General features: G+C 33.8%; 1 protein-coding gene and 1 long non-coding RNA gene across 6 annotated transcripts; one reads left to right on the top strand and one right to left on the bottom strand.

Annotated features, from left to right (window-relative positions):
- Positions 1–2,695: 2,695 nt before the first annotated feature.
- LOC113280902 lies at positions 2,696–7,087 on the top strand. Of its 5 annotated transcripts, none has more exons than XR_003325841.1 (6): positions 2,696–3,242; positions 3,777–3,893; positions 4,179–4,313; positions 5,646–5,722; positions 6,476–6,764; positions 6,881–7,087. It is a non-coding gene; the product is annotated as an uncharacterized LOC113280902 (long non-coding RNA). The 5 variants fall into 5 exon arrangements; XR_003325840.1 differs by having other exon boundaries at positions 2,696–3,276; XR_003325842.1 differs by having other exon boundaries at positions 2,696–3,893; positions 6,476–6,588; positions 6,724–6,764.
- Positions 7,088–17,921: 10,834 nt separating this feature from the next.
- Positions 17,922–19,350, bottom strand: LOC113278665 (receptor-like protein EIX2). Its single transcript, XM_026527440.1, has 2 exons — positions 18,735–19,350; positions 17,922–18,676 (listed from the first exon to the last, which is right to left on the bottom strand). Exons 1-2 carry the CDS (start codon positions 19,348–19,350, stop codon positions 17,922–17,924), a joined length of 1,371 nt encoding a protein of 456 aa, XP_026383225.1.
- Positions 19,351–19,562: the final 212 nt, after the last annotated feature.

Raw genomic sequence — 19,562 nt, 5'->3', positions numbered from 1 at the left:
CAATTATACCCCTGAAAAGATAGGATATACAAGAAGTTATAGTAATTGGACTAAAAGGGAGGGGCATTTTTGGATTTTCATCTGCACACTACCAAAAATAAATCCAATCTTTTTGTGTCGATTGATGACTTAGATTTTACAAAAAAGTGGCCATATAAGGTCCTTCCTCGCTTCGCTCAGTCGGCCCAAAAAATCTACGCAATGAATACAAACAACAATATCAAATTTAGAGTTTTTACGAAAAATTCGGAGATTTTTATCCTTTTAGGAACAATTTTAGAAAACTAAATGTACATCCATTATGCAAACCACCACAAAGGATACATAATACTTTATGAAGCCATATTTTGGTTTATGCATCAACTAATTTACCGTCACAAGTAATAAAACGTATGCTACATGCTTAAAAAAAAGGTATGTACTCCCTCCGTTTTGAAGAAAATTAATACTTTCACTTTAGGTACAATTTTCAAAAATTGAATGCATAGCCATTATGCAAACCATCGTAAAGGATGCATAACATATCATGCAACCATATTTTGGTTTATGGATCGACTAATTTTTCATTTCTAAAAAGTGATACTTTCACATTCCGTTTCAGAAAAAGTGATACTTTTACCCCGTTTCAGGAAAAGTGATACTTTCGCTTTGTTTCTGAAACGAAGGGAAAGTATCACTTTTTTTAAACGAGACGAAAGTATCACTTTTTCTGAAACTGGGCGAAAGTATCAATTTTTCGGTGAAAGTATCACTTTTTTTAAAACGGAATGAAACTATCACTTTTCTAAAACAGACCGAAAATATCATTTTTTTTGAAACTAAGTAAAAGTGTCATTTTTCTGATAGAAAATATCACTTTTTCTGAAACAGGACGAATACTGTCGCAGACAAACCCCATCTTCATATTTTAAAATATGAGATATGTGAGTTACAGGAACTTGGAATGTGCTTGTAGCAACATTCGAAAACTCTCGATGAATCACTTGGTAGTGGCAACGGACTCGATGAACTCAAGATTACGGAGCTGGTATTGATGGTGGGCTTATTCTATAAAATTCAATGGGCTACTAAATTTGTTAGGTGGGCTAAGAAAAACATTCAGCCCAATATCTCTACTAAAACGTTATGAGGCACACCAAATATTTTTGAGGCATATCCAATAAAGAAAAAATAGAGTCACTAGGTAGTAAAACTAATAACCTCAACGATGTTTAATAATGATAGTAATGCCTTTATTATTTAACCTGTTGCGATTTTTTAATAGTTGTAAACTGTTGCGATCGAAAATTTGCAACGGGACATAGGTCGTTGCGAAGTATTACAACATAGACTTTCGTAAAAGAGCAGAACTGTTGCGAACCTAGTTTGCAACTGTCTTTTACTGTTGCTAATAACTAAATTAAGTGTAGTGAATGTTTATTCTTTGAATCCGTAGTGCAATTCATAATATTATGCTGCAAGACCTACGTAGATGGAAAAGAGATCTTTCCAGTAATGCCATGTCGATAAACAAAAATTTCAATTTTTATCTTTTGTGCAAAGCCGTTGTTTCTAAACGGTAATATTTCCAGCCATAATGGAGATCAAGAACTCTGTCGTTAGCATAACTGCAAAGTAGCATTTTAGATTTCTTTAATTTACTATCATAGATACACGCGTGAATTCCTTGGCTTATAATTTCATCTTTTCCAATTAGTAAATGGAATTCCACAGCGTCATTTTTGATCTGTACCTTCATCTGCTTGTAACTTAATCCTTGGAGCAAGACCATAATCTTCTTTATTTGGATTATCTAGTACATTACCAAGAGCATCATTATCTTTATTTTGTTTGTGAGCACTCAAATCATCGGTACAGCATCATCATCAGATTTTTGGTTTACCAATTCAGATTCCTCCAACATCTTAGTCACTCAAATTTAGAAATAGAATTAGATTCTTTGTGTTATTTGAATGAGACCGAACTTTCGTAAATTGGGAACCAACGAGATCACCCAGGTTTTATATAAAAATTTTAGACAAACAACATTTTAGACAACACTAAAACAACCCTCTCACATAACTTCTAATTATATGATCCAAAAATAGACCCTCTGCTAGCTCCATGTGAGGGGTTGTTTTAGTGTTGTCTAGAATTTTGTATGTCTAGAATTGTTCAGTTTTACAATCAAATGTCACAAAAGTTCAGCTTCCTAAGTATCCCGTGTATGGATGAAACATTATTTATTCATTTATTCATGTTTTACATGTTTTATCGGGGCTTAGATCGACTGGGTTTTGGGGTTCACTGGAGTCCAGAACATGGTCATGAAATAGTAATACCTATGACCCCTTTTCCTAATATTCTTTTTCCTAATATTTTTTTAACACCTAATATATTCTCCATTTGATTTATTATTGGAACGACCGAACGAAGTGAAGGAGGACCTTTAAATGACCACTTTTTTGTAAATCCCAAGTCATCATCAATTGACACAAAAATATTCAATCAACAATGAAAGGACTAAAGAGACCCTCGATGCTTCTATTTCTCACTAAACTAGGCGTAAATATAACAAAACACGATGGGTAATCACGTGAATTTCGTGCGCAGTAAAAAAGGACACGGAGATTGGTAATGTAATAATTGTCAAGGGGCAGGTTAGTAGTAAAGAGACCTGAAAGTTGCAGGTTCGAATCTCGGCAGCCTTCTGTTTTTTTTTTTTCCTTCTTTTCTTTTTCCCTTCTTCTATCTTCTCCTTCGTTATGCTTTCTTCTTCGTCCTAAAACTCCATAGAAACTCCACCTCCACCTAAAACTACTACCATCACCACTGCCGCAAACATCAGTTTTTTGAAACACCACCAGTATCTTCACCTGCAGCTCTCAATCAACTGAAACACCACCAATACTACCAATTTCGTCTTCTCTGCCTTCTTCTACAAATCACTTGTACTTTCTCAATCTAAATCTCCGTTCATCTTCACCAATTTCCACTCTAAATTTCGAATATTCTGTACTCACTTTCGAATTTAGAGTACAGGTTTTTGATTTAATTGAATAATTCAATCATCATCTAACCTGTAACCCTAAATACGAAATTGGGTGAATTGTTTCAATTACTTTTAACTGATAGAATTTCTTTTGTATGAATCGATTCAATGATTTACAGAGAAAAACCACTCATAATTGATTGAATTACTTTTGAGTTGTGAGGGAATTAGGGTTTCTGCAAACTTTTGATCAATCGAAGAACAAATTGAGGTAAGATTAATGACGCATATGACAACAATTTGAGGTAAGAATAACGCTGCTAAACCCTATTATTGCACATATATTTGGTCAAATATGACAACAATTGATTTAGAACTTTTAGTAAATTTATTGCATTCTCTCTTTTGTTGGTGTACGAATGCTATTTGAAAACCATGTATTTGGTCCAGTGTGTTTATCATATCATGTTGAGCAGGATTTTGTTCTTGTTCTGAAAATTCAGTAAGTGGGCATCTGTGAGATGAACTGTATCGTGTGCATTCTCCAGTGCTCAATGGAAAGACCTTTGAAGGAATTCCCATGATTTTGTTTTGGCATTATTATAATATACAATATTAATGCCAAAATGTAGTTTCTTTTGTAAAAGAAATGCAGTAAATTTACTGGCTGTATTTTGTTCTTGAATTTTCAGTACACCAGTAACCTATCAAGGTTTTAGGACAATTGTTACATCCTTATCATGTTCATAATGGTATAATGAGATATTGAACCATATACTTAGTTGTATTTACTTCGCCTGAGCAGAGCATTTGAAGAATGGATGCATCTTGGAGAGTATGCTATTATGGGTTGAAGGAAGAACTGAATGGCTGCCGTTGTCATCGATCCCTGAACTGTTCACAGGAATATCTGCTCTTACAGGTGAGTTTATGTACCAACTTTGGTTTAAATATGAAAGTTGATTGAACTGCGTCTGTAGCTCACCTGACTTGGTAAACTATATATTTTCCGATTTTTCCTGTTAAGTTGACTACATTGATCATCGGATGGGTAGAACTTCTCCCAGGACTAGCTATACCACTATTGAAAGCTGATTTAGTGATTTTTGCGTTAGGCACTGAGAGTAATTTGCAGTGCTGCTGAGGACAGTAAACAAAATTTATTATGTATATACTATAAGGGTTGATAGCTTTCATTATTTTGCAGAGCAACAAGAGCGCCTGAAGCTCATACATGACAAGCTCAAAGAGGGGATAAACCAGCACATCCAGGACTGCAAGAACACATAAGATGATCTGCAAGCCTATCAGATTGAGTTAAAAGAAAATGCCGAGAAGCAAAGTATGAATATCGCCCTTTTGTTTTGTTAGTTCATATCACCAGACTCTTTTGCAGAATCAGTCCCTACTCGATTAAATGAACATCGTTTGTTCCATCTTATAGACCATGTTGACCTGTTATTCGTCAAGTTGTTTCTAGACCACTTCTTATAAAATATAGATTCTTAGTTGTGGCCCATTAATCAAATTCTAGGTTTTCTAGGTTGTCAAACATTCAGAATATCTTTAACACAGGAAATAATTATAAGGATGCTAAACCAAAGTCAACATAGAATGATTTTAGGTGAACTTGAGTTGATTGCACGAGGGAAATTTATTCATATCCTTTTGGCATCTAGTTTTGGTGGACTACCTTTACGACTTGGGGAAACTCACATCTCCGAAGCAATATATTTCCTCTTCTAATTGTTTTCTGGATTTTTATACTTATATCTTGTGTGAGTCCAAAGATAATGAGTACGTACCCTTTTCATTGTGAAAATATTATGGGTCATACAGCCGTCTTACCATCTGGATTAGTAGGTTCCTTCTAGGTGGCATTGCTACTTTGTCAAATTTTGCTCTCAATGCTTCTATTTACAGATTTTTTTACAAGCAACTTTTCTTCTGTTATGCACTCGGTTAGTATACTGTGATAGTCACTGCCTGAGTTATCATAATAATTTCCACCTAGGGTCTCCCTGCTTTACGAATTGATTGGTGTTATGTAGGCTTTCAAATTCAAATGAAAATGGTGATAAGTTGAAAAGATCTGTACTTTTTTTTTGTATCTTAGAAGATCTGTATTTGAAAGTGAGTCATCAACTGGTTCCACGGAGAACTTGGTTATGTCTTATCTTGGTTCCGATGGTGTGAAATTAGGTGTTCTTCCTGGTAGCGTAATTGGATCCTAGGAATCTAAGTGTCTATCAATTTCAGTATGCTTCTGTAGATGCTCATGTTTCATTTGAAATTTGTAAGAAAATTCAAGCATGGAAGATTAAAAACAGAGATTCTTGTTAATTTTAGTGAAAATGAGGCTGGAATACGTTTTTACTGGTTCTTATTTGGTTAATATTGGTGGTGGTGAATATTGTGCTCAATGGAAGAAAAGTATAGTTTCTGCTTTCTTGGTATTTTTTATTTGTATTCTAGGACAGTAGGACTAATTGGCAAGTAGATGATTTCATTACTTAGTGTTATTGATCATTCAGGAGGTTTTCTCACATAATATAGGTTCTACTTCCCTATTTGTTTAGCATTGATGTAATGTTAATATGTTTCTTTCAAGAATTCATATCCTTACTAATTGTATTAAAGGAGTTTTTATCAATTTACTATTTTGTGTTGCCAGATATTTCTGCTACCAAAATAGTTTTTGAGCAATTGATACCCTAAGAGGCGCTTTTATCTGATGTGGACTATGTTAAGGTTCGTGTCTATTTTTCCTTTTTCTCTCCATTCATTTCCTAAACGTATATTTAACAAAGCGGTTAGATATTTAGCACACGGCAAATGCAGAACGCCAGAACCCCACTCTTTCTATCTTCTTTATCCACTTATTACTTTTCCTGTTGCCTCACTATATCAAAAGGTCCTTGAGAGATGTGTAGGTTGAACCATTTCATAGGATAGGTGAACTGATCCATTGGAAATACGAATTCCAAAGAATTTCTGGTCGCCTAAAAACTAGCTAATGCGAGTTCACAATATCTCTCATCTGTTGTCAGTATTGCCTCATGGCCCTCATCCACTGATTCTAACCACAAGTGGTAGTAGAGTTATGTTTTAGGTAGTCAAGAAACTAATTTTTAACTACTCATCTTGGTCGTGCAAGTCTGATCAAGTTAAAAAAAAATTAATGATGAATAAGGTTACCCAATTAGTTCCATTGAATCCCTTGCCATCTACTGATACACTCCACTACTCTTTTAAAGACTTTTTTGCCAATTCTAAAGGATTAACTCGTCCTCTGAAGACTACAGGTTCATGAGTAAAAAACTGTATTATATTTTCCTATGAAAACTTGACGGGTTTTGGTTCTTAAAGTACTTGCTACACATTTGGCCTTTCCATTTGTTAGGACTTGTATGTTTGGACTGGGAGTCTAAGTTTTATTTCCCTAAATTCCTCCTTTTGTTTCCTTAAGTTCCTCTCTTTTGTTTGTTTACGGGTCACTGCCAGCATATGGAGGCATATTTACCTGGATGATGTTTATGCCAATTTTGTACCAAGACCAATGGCATCTCGATGTTGCGGATTGCTGGGATATTCATTGTTTTCATCTCCATTCTCCAGTTCTGTTGGTTTTTCCTTATGGAAATAATTTGAATTCATTTATTTTCCAGGCTTTTTTATCTATTCCCCCTTTGTTTTTTCCCCCGAAAAATTGTATGTGTTCCGATCATCTCTTGTTGTTATTTCTTTTTCAGCATAGAGCTCCTACACTGGGATCCTCTCCACGAAGAATCTGGTATAAGTCTATTCCTATAGATAATACAGTAGTTTGGATGATAGATTCTCGAGATGAAATCAGATTTTTGTCTGATTAAAACTAAATGAAGTCATATTTATTTCTTTTAATTGTAGGAACTCTCTTATGTTTGTTTACGGATCACTTCCAGCAAATGGAGGCATATTTAACAAGTATGACGCTGAAGTTAATTTTGATTCAATTACGTAGTAGTGTCGTTTCGTCAAGTTCTTCGGTCGTCCCTCCCATCGTGACAACGGTTGTACTAGTATTGATTAACTAACCTAATTACTATTAATGAACGGATTAAACTAATTAAGTAATTAATCTTTTCAAATCAGAACTTAGTTTTCTTTGTTTTCCTTGATTTTGAAGAGGAAAAGAATGATTTTGATAAACATTTTTTTTTAATTTAGTTGATTTTCAGAAAAATCATGAAACCCTTGGTCAAAATGCTCAGGAAAACCACATAATCAACCCCAGTAACAATTTTATTGATTCAAATCCGTTTGATTTTCTTGATTTGTTAATTTTACGGCTGCGATAAACAGTTGGGAAAGGATGGACTCCAAGCCATAATATATAGAACACAGCTGGGAGAATAAGAACTCCGGCCGTAGCTATATATAAAGGTTGGGAAGTAAAAAACTTCTAGCCGTTATTTGGTCCGCAATCACTTGAGTTTGTACTACGGTTGGGTTAAGATGTTTAGAAGGAGATTTTTCAATCCATAAATAAATGTAAGTTAAGAAATTCAGAGTTTCAACAAAAATACATACTACAATTAAAAGTTAGTAATAGCTTCATTAATTATACGACATTACAACTCATCACATACTTACTAGATCCGTGTTATAAAGTTGTTTTAATAACATCCCTTATGATGTATCAAGAAGTATTTGATGATGGAAAATTGAGCTTCGTAGTTGAAATTATAGCCTATAGAATTTCTACATCCCGTCTTAGCTTGAGCTACGACTTCATCATCAATTTCACCTCTAAACAGTTTGTTGGAAAATACGAAGTAAAACCATATATTATTCCACTTTTTTTTTTTTTTCGTATGTCTGAAAATCGAAGATACAATTCAACTCTTTCATAATCAAGTGTTACCTGTTTCACTACTAAAATTTCCAAAAATCTTACTCCAATGCGATTGAAGGGCTAAACCACCTTTTCTTCGTTCTTCTCCCCTTTTTGGATAACATAGTATAAAATTTTTGCAAATTGACAAATCTTTCATCCAAAATAGTGTTGGGTTTATCCTTTGAGTACACTGCATGTTGATGTAGAAGGCCAGTTTTTTATATAGAATGGGTGGTTATATGGAGGTGGAGTTATTTTAAAGTATAAATAATTGGTTGAATAACAAGAACCTTCTATAAATCATTCTTCTAACGGATATATTTTTCAAAATTCAAGAAGTAACCGGTAGGATGTAGTATAAAGAAAATTATAGTATTACGGCTAGGAATCGATATGTAGTCCAAGACGCAAGTAGGTATTAACCTGTAGGTTTTGGGACCGGAGTCGGGTCATTAGAAGGTGTTACTTTTTTATTGTGTTCTTATTCTTCTTTTCATTTCCTATGTTCAGTAGACGCATTGAACAAAAGTTTAATGCCTATCATATAGAAACTAGTGTTTAGATATTTGCAAACTAGGTGAAATAGGGAAAAAGTTACCATTACGCTTATGAAGTTTTTACTCGACCAAACCGTAACAATACATACAACTAGGATATTTGTATTTTCCAAGCTGTTAACAAGACCCACGACAAAGAACTTTAACACGATTTAGCCACATTGGATGTAAAATTTAACACGAACTAGCCGTAACAAGATTTAAGGCTAAGAAACATGTCTTACGACTTGGTTATCTACAATCACAGTTAGGAATATCTAGATGTAAACTAGTTAAAACTTATTTTTTCCCAAACACAGCAGGAAGTACGACTTGGAATATCTAGTTTTAGATCAATTACGAACATGAAACTAATTACCAAGGACTTTGTAATATATTATGGATGAGAGCTGAGAGTTCTTAATTTTCATCCGATATTTACTACTTACGGATGGGAAATTAAGTACTCCTAGCCGTTAACAATTTCAGAAACTATTTTTCATACCTAAACGAATCAAACTAAATACTCAACAAAAGGCATAAATAAAGAGTTGGGTTTTGAATTCATTACCTTATAGTAGTCATATCGGAAGTATTAAAGTCTTCTTCAACACCTTTGTTCACATGCTTTAAGGTTCATCTTCATTTCAAGGTGATGATTCTAAATTTGATGGTTTTCCATCAATGGATCTGGGACAATTCTTATAGTTGTCTGTAATCTTGTTTGTCATATAAAAAGAATTTCGTTGACAATGATTTTTTTTATAAAAAATTAATGATGAATCGTCTTTGAAACGAATAAAAGGAGGAGAAAAAGAATAGGGGCATATGGAGAAGATTGATTTTGACTTGAATTATATTAGGTAGTTAATGAAATTGCAACAGAGTCATAAGAAAAATTTATTGGGGGTACTTTAAGTTTTTACAAGGATTTGGTCCCCATATCCACATTTTGGAAACTATAATCTCGTACAACCTTAAAACCATTTAGTTCTCTGTCCCAGTAATAGGATTCTTCGAGATTACTTTTCAATTTGAAATATTAATTTAACCAAATCTTTACATTTTTTTTATTGAGGTATTGGATCAGATATTAGAGGCAACTGCAAAAACGACATACTTTTTTGAAAATATTCTCAAAACAATCTTTTTAAGGCTAACAAAAAGGTCTCTTACGCGAAGGCATCAGTAAGTATTTTTGTACCTTAGTTGATATCCCGAGTTTTCGTAGTACGAATCGTGAGTTTAGTAACATTACTAGTATTATGTTTTGCAAGGCTAAACTAAAAGATAGATTCTAAATTAGCATGGTCTTTCACATCATCAACAACAACTAGAACATAATCGTTCCATAAGAAGTAACAACAATAATGACGATATGATTATTGATTTTATTATGATTACAATATTGGAGATTATAAATTGGTGAGGGTTGTTTTCTACCGGGATTCTAAGTTTTTCGATGTTGATTTTTATACTTTAAGCTCGTATTCGTGGAAAACCACTCAAAGCCTACCTTACCATCTTTATTACCAAGAATGTTGTGTGCCATTTTATGGAGATCTTTTATGGATCTCTTCATTTGATTGTGCGTAATTTTGGACAAGACTCCACACATGTACTGGTCTATTTCGATATTGTCAATGAAAGATTTGAAGAGGTTTCATTACCAGAAACACCTATGTCATATGTATCCAGAAGAACTTTATGAAGAAAACATATTTGTTAAGGATCGAAGTATTGGGAGGGTGTATGTCTTTAAGTTTTCCTATTTCTAATGTCCGGGTTGAAGTAAGATGATGCGAGAATATGGAGTGAGAGAATCTTGACTAAAAGTTTCTCTATTACCCGGGTGAGTATAACTAGCATCATATATTTGAAGTTCCCAATTTAACAACATCTACAATGGTTTGTGGTGTGCTTTCTATGTGGTTGATGTAACAAGACATTCTTTGAAAACTTAAAGTTTTATATTTCTATTACTTTAGGAATGTCAGAAAGATAGTCTCGAAACATAAACATTTTCACATAGACTTTTTAAACCCTTGATTTTATAATAAAATATCTAATTCATATATTATTAACCATAGGTATTAGTGACTAGGATGGTTATATACTCTGAAAAACCCTCTAAAAGCTTCTCCAATGGAATGTATGTGAAGATAAATGTCTAAGTTCACATAGGATAGACATTCATTTTTCCTAAAATTCTTCTCCAACCCCAACTTCTTAAATCAATGTGAAGATGATGTGGCTTAATTTTTGTTAGACATTTTCAAGGTGAATGTCAAGTTTTAGACATTCACCTTGACAATGTCAAGCTATCCTAGTAAGCTTTTGCTTACCTAAATTAATTTTAATATATTAAATAACTTTAGCTCTAACATAATTTAAAAATTACTAAAAATAAAATTTACATTTAATTTATAAAACATCACAAACAACACCAATGGAGATGAACCATTTTTCCTCCCTAAATTTTAGGAAAAATTGGAATGAAGATGTCTTGCTTGTGGTGCCATCTAGGAAACACATACAACCACCATTGGAGAAACTCTAAACCTAGAGGATGAGTTTGAGGATGTTGGTGTAACTACCTTCCACATCATCTTCACATTTAATCCTCACATTCGGTTGGAGAATGATTTTGGTTAAAAAGCGTCTAAATCCTATGTGGCCTAGTTAATAGGAAAGTAAGGATGTCCCATTGGAGATGCCCAAATGACCATTACTGTGGTCACCCTCACAATCTTTCTCTGTAGGAAATCCCCAAAATAAATCATTCCCAATGAAAGTAGAAGTCTCAAAACCCAACATATTAAAATGATTTCCTTTTGGTATCCTGCCGCTTAAATTATTACTAGATAAGCCTAAAACCCCAAGAGAATTGATTAACATCAAAGAATGCCTGACGATCATATTACAGAAAAAGAATAGAAATTAAAGAAAGATTCACTTAGAAGAATTCTTTGGTTTTTCTGAACGGTATTCTTTCCGGCCATAATGGAGATTCATGACGTTATCATTAACAAAACTCCGGAGTACCATATTAGATTTCTTTAATTTAGTACATTTGTAACAGATGATACTTTTATTCTCCATCATATTTTTTATTTTCATTGTCATGTTCATCACCAAGAACACCATCTTCTTTGTTTTCTTTTTCAGCACTCAAACCATTATCACCAACAGTTTTGTTTGCTTTACCAATTCACATTCCACCAACATTTTTTAGTCGCTCAAATTTAATGCTATAGTAACAATTTTGTTACTTTGATGAGAGTGAATTTATGTAATTTGGGAACTGACGAAATCACCGAAGTTTTATAAGCAAATGTCATAAGAATTTAGTTTTCTAAGCATCGCATGAATGCATGAAACCACATTTGTAAATTTACATGAAAATACAACTAATGATAAAAAAAATCATGAGAAACACACACCTTGTGATTGGATTTTCTACTGCTATTCAAGTAAACCACAACACTGAACATAAATGAAAATAAATAAATAGAGAAATGAAGATCCGGAGATATGGCCAACAAAATTAACGCTTGAATTGTGCCTTTATAACTCAAACCTAGGCCAGTGAAAGGAACTCCATGTTCTAAATAATGTAGTGTAGAATTACGTAGAATCGTAGATCAAACTAAAATAATTTAGTAGACAATATTGAGATTATTCAATGCAAAAAGAAATAAATCAAAAGACAAACTAATAACGTACATGAAAGACAATGTTTTACATAGTTTGGTCAACTCATTGATTGTTTACGTGCCATTGTAATTTTATTTTTTGATTAAATTTTGGGAGTTATATGTGTAAGGTCCGATGTTGCTATTGCGGCAGCTTATTTCGTATGGATATCTAAATACAAAATGATACTAAATTAGAAGAAAACATATAAAAGATTGAAAGGAGAAACACAATACATGATTTGTTGAACTGCTTTCTCCTCGCAACTAAGGCAAGAGAACCCAAGGATATGTGTCCACTAGAATCGCCACAAGAGATTCCGAACATACTTTATAAACAACGCTATCAACTGTTCGTGTCTTGGATACACCACCTCAGTATACCTCACAGCTCACACTGAACGAGCTATTTGCTCTTCACATTTGATATCAGCAGAACAACATAAAGTTCTCATATTATACTTACTCAAAAGCATCACAAGATATGATTTAACATTTAAGAGAATGACATAAAGCCACTTGGAAAATGAGATAGAGCCACTTGGAGCCGCGAATTCCATTGTCTTGTTAGAAAATTGGGCATTCGTTCTATTTCACCTCCTGCTCTCCATCTCTAAGAGGGTATTACACGTACTCACTCACACACGCCACATGTTAAGAAGACCCACAACTTCATCCGTATCAAGCTACATAACAGACTGGATTCTCCACCATGTGTAGAACTGATTCTTTATAATCTGATGACTTAGTTTGTTCTAATCTAATATAAGTTAGGTTTTATCTCTTTAGTTTCATAAGGTTTATCTCTAGGTTAGACTTTAGTCAAACTGGTTATACACGTATTTGTAATCACGTGAATGAGTTAATCACAACTCACTGACGTGTGAAAAGACAAATCCTATTCTCTGTTCAAATCTTACAACCAACTCATCTTCTTCTTGTTAAGCAGCATATACTTATATACCTTCATCATACCTCAACTTTTGACATTTTGCGGCATCCCGTTCGTATTTTGTAGATTACTTTTCACAAAATTGGTTAAAAAGACCAAAATCAACAATTTCAGGATGAAAAAGACATTTAGATTTTGATACTGTTTAAATGGATAAAAATGTAAAAATAGTCAGGATGTAAACAGTTTCATCCTACCCATATTTAAATACTTTTTCTTATTTTTAATTTACATCAGGATGCATCCAGTTTCATCCTTGCTATTATCCTCTTGCTATTTTTTTTTGGTATCCATTTCACCCATAATAATTTTTACTCGTCCATTTGAACCATATTTTAAAAATATTTGGACAAATGACCCATTTTCCGATTACTTTTTCGCCTTATACTATGATCTTTGGGCGTCTGATCAGCTTGTTTCCTAGAGCTCTCGGAACTGCTAGTCGGGTGATCTAACATTGTGTCTACCTTGGTTCTAATCTTATTTCCTCGAGCTCTAGGAAGCAACGCACAGTCTCTGGGTCAAATATTGAGGCTGAAATATCGTGGTTTAGCCAATTTTTTCTTTTCTTAGGCTTCTCTAAAATAGCCATAACCCCAAAAATTTAAGTTAAAATAAAAAGTCAAAAGTTAAAATGAAAACCCAAACAAGTTTTATCTTTGGCATTAATTTTTAATTGACAATGAAACTTAAATTTGCCTCTTACTCAGAAAAATAAATAAACCCTAACTTTTTCATACTTGAGATTAATATCATTGTTCTTTTAGTATTCTTACAAATTGAAAAATTGTTATAAACCCTAATTCTTATTTTCCTCCAAAACAAAATAAACTCTTACTCTACTTTTCTCAAAAATAATTTTTTTCTTAATCATGATTACATTAAAATTGATCTAGGTGTATATTCTAATTATTTTCTTAAAAAAATTCCACAACAACATGAATACTAAGGTATTGTTCTTTTCCTACAACCATTCTCCTAAAACTCCATAAACATAATCTATAAAACAAAATCTCTAAGGTGGTGTATTTTTCTTGTAAATCATGATTATGCTTAAATAGATTGAGGGTATTGATTTTTCTTCAAAAACATTATCTATGACAAATATCTTACATAAATTTAATTAGCTTCTATTAATTTATTGTTTTGTTATTGATGTTGATTTAGGGATTTAATGATTATCTTATTATTTTGGGCTATATATAATAATTATGAGTTATTTTGTAAAAATGTCGCACGTTTTTTGCTATATTAGGGTCTGAGTCCTAAAACATGCCGTTGAAGTGTTTGGGTTGAAGACTAACTAAAACTGCTTTTGACTATCTGTATTTTTACTAAAATGCCCTTGGTAAAATGATGAATGAAGTTGTATCCGTAAAACTGTTTAAAACCCACCCAGAACTGTTTTCATCGGTATTAAGTATTAACTCTTTTTCTTCGTGCGATTTTATTTTGTATCCTCCCCTGTTATTAGATCAACAAGCTTTATCACCATTAGGTGCTATATTTTGATTCATAGTAATTAGATTTATCAGCACTATATCTCTAATAAGAACAGCAATCTATATTAACAGCACCAACCTATAAAATAATTAAATTTTCACCAATACATTAAATCTCTTACTCTGGATCAACTGCTTCCTGAAATTCACGGTATCTAATAATGAATTTATAAAAATGAATTGGTTCTCTAACTTCCCCCTTGCTTCCATTTTCATCAAATTAGGTTTTTGTAATTCTCTCATCCGAAGTATGAAATTAATGTCTCTTACAATTACTTTCTTGGGTTTTCGATTAAATATTTTAAAGACCGGGGTGTTTGCTTGAGTTGTTGCAGAGAGAGACATCTCTGATTTTAACTAGTTGGGAGGCGGTTTAGTAGTAGTTTATATTAATGATGTAATCATGTCTAAATTTTCTCGAGGAAATCCATTAATTTACAACCATTCACGGGCAGAATGAGTAGTAACTACTAGTAAAAGAAGATGGAAACGGACTGGTGTAGCAAAGAAGAATGGAAAAGGATGAAAAAAAGATATGTTAAACGGTCAACGTAGTCAGCTGATGGTCAAGGTGTGTGGCGAAATTAAAAAAGTCTTCTAACCGTTTTCTAACGGTCTTACGTTAGTCTACCACCCAAACGCATCAACGGCATGTTTTAGGATCCAGACCCTAATACGGCCCAAAATATATGACCCTTTTACAAGATATCTCATAATTATATATGATTTTGTGAGCTATGTAGAATGACTATAAAGGTCTGTTTGGCAAGTATAAGCATTTATTTGGATGGACTATGATTAATAAATATATGGGCTATATTTAAGAGAAGCCCTTTTTTTTTTTTGACTTATCGTGGTTTGGCCGTTGCTAATGCAGAATGAATATGGGTTTCACATTTCTTGGTGAACTTCAGCTCCCTTATCAATGTCCTCCCATTCTATGGTGTGACAACTCAAGTGTTACTTATCTCACAATAAACCCAATTTTCCATGGGCGCACGACACACCCAGAAATTGATTATCATTTTGTTCGGCAGAGGGTTAAGTGAGGTGAAATTTGATGTCCGTTTTATCTCTTCCAAAGATCATGTTGCAAATGTGTTTACAAAATCTATTCCAAAGGTTCATTTTTATATTTTTCGGTAAAGTTGTTGATCATCCGCTTAGATCCCCCACGATATTTGGAACTATTACGGAACTCACGTAGACGTCTAGAGTTCCCTTTGTTAAAGCTTGTGTTGTGCAGTAATATCCGTGTATATCTCATATCTCTTGTATCTCGAGAAAAGTTTCGTACGACGTTAATTAATTCTAAGTCTCCACTATTTCAATCCCGGCCACCGATCTCCTACCCCTTTTTTTTTAATATAATTGAGGCATAGCAAAGTATTAGGGTTACAAACTTATTTCTTGAAAAATATTTTTTCTTCTTCTTTTTCTTCTCATACGACATAAATTAAAGAAGAAGAAAGAGGCAATTGCAGCAATGATATACTTTCCTGAAGATATTCTTAAAGAAATCTTCTTAAGGCTACCAGGGAGGTCCCTTTTCCGATTCAAATGCGTGAGCAAGTTTTTTTTGTACCTTAATTGATACCCCTAGTTTTCATAGTATGAATTATGAGCTTAGTAACAGCAAAAGTTACCCTAGTTTTATGTTTTGCGAGGCTAAACGTAAGAAAATCTACACGATAGATTATAAGTCAGTATCGTCTTTATTGCCATTGTCAACATCATCGTCATCAACAGCGTGTGAATTTACTACTAATCACATGAATTACCCTCTTATGTTTCAAGATTGTGAAGTTGTTTTTTTGTCTTCATGTAATGGTTTGATTTGGATACATATTAGTAAAAGGGGTGGCTATATTTGGAATCCGGCAACAGATGTTTACAAAAGCATACCCGTTTCACGAGAAGTAAACTATCAATGGTGTGGGTACGGATTTTGTTATGATTACAGGACGGAAGATTATAAATTGGTGACCGTAGTTCTCGACTGGGAGTCAAAGTGTTCTGACGTTCATGTCTACACGGTAAGCTTATCAGGTTCATGGAAAACCACTCAAAGGATGCCTTACTGTCTTTATTACCAACGATATTGTGGAGTACTCTTTTACGGAGCTCTTCATTGGCTTGTGCGTATGCAAGAATACAGAGTGAGAGAATCTTGGACTAGAAGTTTCTCCATTACCCACGAGAGCACAACTAGCAGCAGATATTTGGAGTTTATATGGAGTTTCAAGAACTACGAGATTTTATGGAGGGTCGATCATGGATTCATTTTATATGATTCAAACAACAAAATATTCAGAAAAATGGTGGTGGATTCTCATTGGCCTGAAAGGCTTGCCGTAGCACGGAATTATATGGTTAGTTCAGTTTCGCTTTAACTATAAGTTCTATTCAGTGAGAAGTTAATGGTAGATGTACTTGCGTAGCTTGAGAATTAATCCTCATTGTTAATGTTTTACAGCTTTTTTTATTTAGGGCGGTACTAGATTACATTCTCTTTCATTTTGTTCTCTTTCATATTGTACCACATTTTAGTTTTTTATGCGTTAGCCGGTAAGTTTTTTCTGGAACTCAAGATGTGGATTCAATGTTATTGTAGAAAATTATATTTCCAACACTGTGTGTTTAGCAAGATCTGTGATAAATGTTAATCCGTCCTGCACAAGTGGGTTATCCTAGTGCAGGCTATGTTTGATAGAGCTGCACAAGTGTATTGGTTAGAACTCAACTTCTCATTTTATATGATAGAGCTGCATATACTACCAATCCTGAATCTTTCTGCAAGAAGCCATCGAGATGAAATTAATTAGGGATAATGATGCTTCACAATTTTCCAATATCAAATTTTTTGATGAGAAGAGAAAGATTTATTAAGAAGAGGAGAATATACAAAGGTCTACCAAAGGTAGACAAAGCAAAATGGAAAAGGAAGCAAAAAGGAGAGACTCAGTAGAACACAGTCTCCCAATTGTTAATAGAATTTGTAAAATTCAAATGAACCCTATTGCCAGAAGCACTTGCCCAGGACAACACAAGAGACTTAACATCTACAGCAATTTCTGAATCTGTCTTGAAACTATACTTGTCCTCAAAGATGCGACAATTTTCCAATATCAAATGCTACTATGAGATAGAACTTGAAATGAAGAGATGCATTACCATTCATTATAGACATTTTCATCAAGCCGCTGATTACTATTATATCACTGTGATTACAATTAGAGTAAAACAGCAAAGACATAACTAGAATCCGTTTGTGAAACATAATAAGAACAATGTATATTAACTATCAGTTTTTGTGAATACATCTTTCTACTATTGTAACCGCGACTGAATCTACAATTCTCCAGTAAGGAAACCACCATTTCTGTTTATTTAGAAGCAAAACTAAGAACAAACTCCAAAACCCAACTCCAAATCCTAAGGCAGTGATAGCATACAACAATATCTTCTGTTTTGCATCCTCTTGAGTCACCCTCACAATCTTTCTTTGTAGGAAATCCACACAATAAATCGTTCCCAGAGAAAGTAGAACCCTCCAAACTATATGTATCAAAGTGATTTCCTCTTGGAATCCTGCCGCTTAAATTATTATGAGATAAGCTTAAAAACCCAAGAGAATCGATATTTGTCAAAGATTGTGGGATGTCTCCAGATAGTCTATTGAAACTTAAATCCAAAGACTCTAATTTAGACATGTCTCCGATGTTTGATGGAATATTATTCGAGAAAAAATTATGCGACAGATTCAACATAGCAAGCCCATTTAGAGAAGATATCTCTCTAGGAATTTTTCCATCCAGAATGTTGCATGATAGATCAATTCCTGAACTATATTGGTACAGATCATCAAATTCTGCCACGCTGCCTTTAGTGGCCAACTGAAATTGCATTTTACCATTTTGCATTGGACATATATAGCCATCAATATCAGTTCTAACTCTTAGCATCATCAAGTTCGATATCCCTCTTGAAATTGAACCAGAAAAATTGTTTTTGGACAAGTCTAGTATTTGAAGGAAAAAGATCTGATAAATCCCTTCTGGAATAGACCCATTGAACTTGTTCGACCTTAAAGAAAGAATTCTAAGGTTACTGGATGAACCAAAACCGTAGGGTATAAGGCCTTCAAAGTTGTTATATTTGCAAGTGAAAAAGCTTTTCTATGGACTTAGGAAAAGTACCATTGAGATTGTTATAGCTTAACTGAAGATATTGTAAACTTTCTACTTGTTGAAACTCATTTGGAACATTTCCAGAGAGATTGTTGTTGCCGAGGTTTAGATACCAAAGAAACCTGCAGAAGCCTATACTAAAAGGTATAATCCCAGATAGTTTGTTGTTCGAGAGATCAATGAATACCTGATCATATGTTTTCCGTGGTCCTGGTGAACATATTGAAGATGGAATTGTACCTGAAAGTTCGTTCCCATTCAGAATAATATTTCTTGCACTAGATAGTCTTTCTCCAGCTTCTAATGAGATATCACCATCAAGTTTATTTTGTGATAAATCTGAATGATAGATACCTTGAGGTAAAAGTGGTAGAGGACCATGGAGTTTGTTGTTAGACAAATCCAAGTATAAGAGATTTTTGAGTTCGGAGATGCAACAAGGAATAGCTCCCATGAGGCTGGAATAAGACAAATTCAATTGCTTGAGATGAGTTAAATTAAAAATGAAAGTAGGGAATACGTTTGGATACAATGACCCCAGTTTTAAAGTCTCCAATGTAGGTGTAGAGTACAGATGTACGCGTTCATTTACGTTGATGGTTAGCTTAGCTGAGGACAGGTCCATAGTGGTTAGTTTGTGTTGCTTCTGTAACAATAAAACACTCAAAGAAAAATGTTTAGAAGAAAAATGAGAGATTTCTGGAAGGGAAATAAACACTCAAATGAACAGCACACAGAGGACAGAGTCACGTGTTCAACACAGTGTCCTTAACACGATATTTGACCGGTACGCCTCAAGAATGAGTGATGCCTATACCCTGTGGTCAAGTTCGTATC

This window comes from Papaver somniferum, chromosome 5 (assembly GCF_003573695.1).
Source record: "Papaver somniferum cultivar HN1 chromosome 5, ASM357369v1, whole genome shotgun sequence".
Lineage (NCBI taxonomy): Eukaryota > Viridiplantae > Streptophyta > Magnoliopsida > Ranunculales > Papaveraceae > Papaver > Papaver somniferum.
The sequence above is the reverse complement of the archived record's forward strand: the minus strand, read 5'-3'. Positions and strand labels throughout refer to the sequence as shown.

Coding starts and splice junctions, on each gene's coding strand:
- LOC113278665 (XM_026527440.1), bottom strand. CDS start 19,350: ATGGACCTGTCCTCAGCTAAGCTAACCATCAACGTAAATGAACGCGTA. Junction 18,677..18,734: donor AAGCTATAACAATCTCAATG/GTACTTTTCCTA, acceptor ACAACTTTGAAG/GCCTTATACCCTACGGTTTT.